Source organism: Labeo rohita, unplaced genomic scaffold, assembly GCF_022985175.1.
Source record: "Labeo rohita strain BAU-BD-2019 unplaced genomic scaffold, IGBB_LRoh.1.0 scaffold_1093, whole genome shotgun sequence".
Classification (NCBI taxonomy): Eukaryota; Metazoa; Chordata; class Actinopteri; order Cypriniformes; family Cyprinidae; genus Labeo; species Labeo rohita.
This window is the reverse complement of record NW_026127223.1, coordinates 23,968-27,384: the sequence shown is the minus strand read 5'-3', so window position 1 is coordinate 27,384 and position 3,417 is coordinate 23,968. Positions and strand designations below refer to the sequence as shown.

Sequence of the window (3,417 nt, the reverse complement as noted above, 5' to 3'; positions counted from 1 at the left end):
CCACTGCTGGGTTGATAACAATGAAGAAGACTAGTAAAAACCTTTACACTACCAATGTTCACTCTAAAAAATCAACACTGGAAAAATAGAAATCTTTTTGGATGCAAGCAAAAGAACTGTGAGAAACATATACTGTATATCTAATGTTATATTGTTATTTCAATATCAGTATTCCTAAAATTCATATAAATCATGTTGCTGCAGGAGTCTTATAAGTCCACTAGAAGGCCCTCTGCAGATTGCTTTGAGAAAAATCAAGCTCACAGACTTTACAGTAGGTAAATCAGAATAATATAATAATAACAAATGTGAAAACATCCAAGTCAACAGTTAATTTGAGAATTTGGGGGACTCAAAGATAAGAATCTTACCTTCTGTTTGGTTAAAACGTTTCATTGCGACATTTATGTTGTTTTTGAATGCCTGATGCATACTTGATCGAATTTGTGTGTTCCTTTGCCAGAACTGTTCATCCACAGCTCCTCTAACCCAGTCTTGTCTGGGAATAACTTCTTTAATTTCAGAGTCATAGTAGTTGACCTGTGTCCCATCAACCACTGTTGCAGCCACAAATTCTGGAAAATCTGGCAGCCCCTTAGTTGCTGTGTAGATAACAGTGTGTGAATGCATTCCTGAAATTTAAGAAAAGAAAAAACACAATTACATAAATCATAAATGTTACATTTATATTTCTTGCTGATGCACTAAATGTTACCCAACACTTAAAACTAATACTTTCGGTTGACTTTTTGTCCAATGTGTTTAACTTAATTGCAAAAATTGAGTTCTGTACTATTTCCACTCTACCTTTATTACTCAGAAAAGTTGTTTTGTAGGATTACTATTTTGTAAAGCAAAAAAAGTTTGTGAGATGTCAATTTTGATTTCCCCCGCATCTACAATTATTTTTTTCTTAGTTTCATTCACTCATTTTCCATCAATTTCAAATTGTTAATTATATTAATTATAAATTTATGTTGTTTCCCTAAAATAATTTCATTTGAACATTACAATTATTAGTGTTCACTTTTTGTGATAAAATATTTTATAATTTTATTTATATCAGTGCAATGGTATTAATAAAAAAAAAAAAAACAAGAAACAAATTAGCTTTTAAAGTGTGTTGAAGGACATGTTACAATCATGTATTTTGACATGACCAGTCATAAGCACAAAGCACAAATAAAAATATTTTGCTATCTAGACAGCATAGATTTATTCACTGTTTTAAACTAACACCAAAACTAGTTAGGTTGGCTAGTTATTAGTTATTATCAACGTATCTTTTTCTATAACAATTAAAATCTACTTGATTGTATAAAATGTCTTACAAATCGATTTGAATCTCATAAATCTTAAAAACACATAAAAATGCTCAAAATGCTTATTTTAAAGTAAAAAAAAAAATAAATAAAATGAAAAAAAAAAAAAACAGTTAAAGAAACGTAAAACTTAAGTTGCCTTGCCATGCCTCGACATTGAACATATTATTTTTTCCATATAATAGGCCTACAACCTATGTAAACTATGTTTAAGCGGACCCCTATCACCCCCTTGCGGCCACATGACAAATCTATTGAAAACAACACCCTCAAACAGAATCATGACAGCACCATCATAGATATACTCACTTGATGAAAACCTGACGACAAGATTACGATATAATCCCCCCCTAAACACTAATTTTGTAAATATAATATCATATTATCGTAGCTGAATTAAGTTACACAAAATCACAGAAATCACTTGCGTATATAGGCGACATTTACGCCGACTATCAAAAGTACAAAATTCAGCATGACTGACTTCACCGCTATAATTAATATGGTGTTCTCTACAAACACATAAAAATACAATAAATACATTTATTGCACTATTTAGGCTACCCCTCTTTTCTGACATTTAAGAGTTTAGCGAGTCGCTCGTCATCGGTCTCTGGGTAGAAAAACGCTTCTCAGGTCAGAAATGAAACCGATCTGATACATCAAATTAGCATGCTCTAAAAAACACGCTTTACATTTTCGAACTCAAACCAACAAAACCAACTAAAATATTTTACGCGTATGCTATGGAATACACTGAAATTCCTTTTCTGTCTTTTCTCAATACAATTATTATTTAACACTGTTAGCCTAATTATTCGCCTGTTAGCCTATTATTATTATTATTATTGGTATTATTGTTGTTGTATATTTTGTCAGCAAAGTGTAACGTAATCAAAATATAATATTTTAGGCAAGCATGATTAGGATACGTGTTGTAAGATATTAAAGCACATTAAATACGTCAATAGCATAAAGTATGTATAAAATACGTTAATATGCCATACACGTTTCTGAAAAGGCGTTAGTAAGACAAAACGTTTACTCATATGGGCTGTGTAGGTCTGTTTCAGTTTAAGTGAATAACTCTTAAAGAGCAGTCATACAACAATTGGTAGTCTGTACTGCCAAATTAAAATAATCTACTCACCAGCATAGGCAAGATGAGCTCCAAGGAGCAAAAGTACTACGGGCGGCATCTTTGCGTTTGTCTCCATTCTAACTCCTAGAAAAATGCCTTAATATCGGTGTACCAGACGCCTCGGTTGTCGCTTGTGAATTGAACGTTTCTGCAAACGCCTAATAAATAGGCTCTGAAATTCCAGCCAACAGTTATTCTGGACATGTTCAACGTCACGAGTTACTATGAGATATTTCCTGTACGGGGTTGAACATGAAAGTGAAGACAAATTAGTAATTAAGTGAATATAGAATCATGTGAGACATAAGCTTGTGACAGAATAGAATATTTTCTCATTCGACTGGCTATTTGAATGCATTGTAAACTTTTTTTCCCACTTTTTTTTAAATGTTTGTCTTTACATATTCAACATATTTCAATCAAAAGTCAACTTCATTTGAGTAACTGTAAAGTAAAAGAGTGGAATAACATTGCAATTACACCTACCAAACAACATAAATCTTTCACTGTAGCTATTTGACCAACATGCAGGCAGGCTGTTATTTTTTTTTTTTAATCCTTATCCCATGTTTTATGTATCTGTTCAATCATTTTTCCATATTTTTGCTGCTTTAAAATTATGTTTTTTCCCTTTTAGAGTAAAAACATTTTTAATGTTTGAACTAAAATGCTTAAAATGAAATTCAGTGAAGTTGGGGGAATGGGTTAATGAAGGTTAGTATAAAAATAATTTTTAACTTTTGAATAGTATGATTTCTTTTTGAAACATTAATGAAATAAATGCATGTACAAAACTTTGTCCACGATGTCCATGTTTTCTAATCGCATAACAACCACCAGTTATAACTCTCCCCGGTAGTAGTGATACAGCACTGTATTAGTTTGCTATATAAAAAAATGGGTAAGTTTGACAAGGGCCAAATTGTGGCTAGATGACTGGGTGTTGTGGCAAAA

General features: G+C 31.8%; 1 protein-coding gene across 1 annotated transcript; it reads right to left on the bottom strand.

The window, feature by feature from the left end:
* Window positions 1-315: 315 nt before the first annotated feature.
* On the bottom strand, window positions 316-2,615 carry LOC127157497 (class I histocompatibility antigen, F10 alpha chain). Its single transcript, XM_051100757.1, has 2 exons — window positions 2,473-2,615; window positions 316-632 (listed from the first exon to the last, which is right to left on the bottom strand). The coding sequence occupies exons 1-2, from the start codon at window positions 2,537-2,539 to the stop codon at window positions 331-333; spliced, it is 369 nt and encodes a 122-aa protein (XP_050956714.1). The 5' UTR covers window positions 2,540-2,615; the 3' UTR covers window positions 316-330.
* Between the last annotated feature and the right edge of the window lie 802 nt (window positions 2,616-3,417).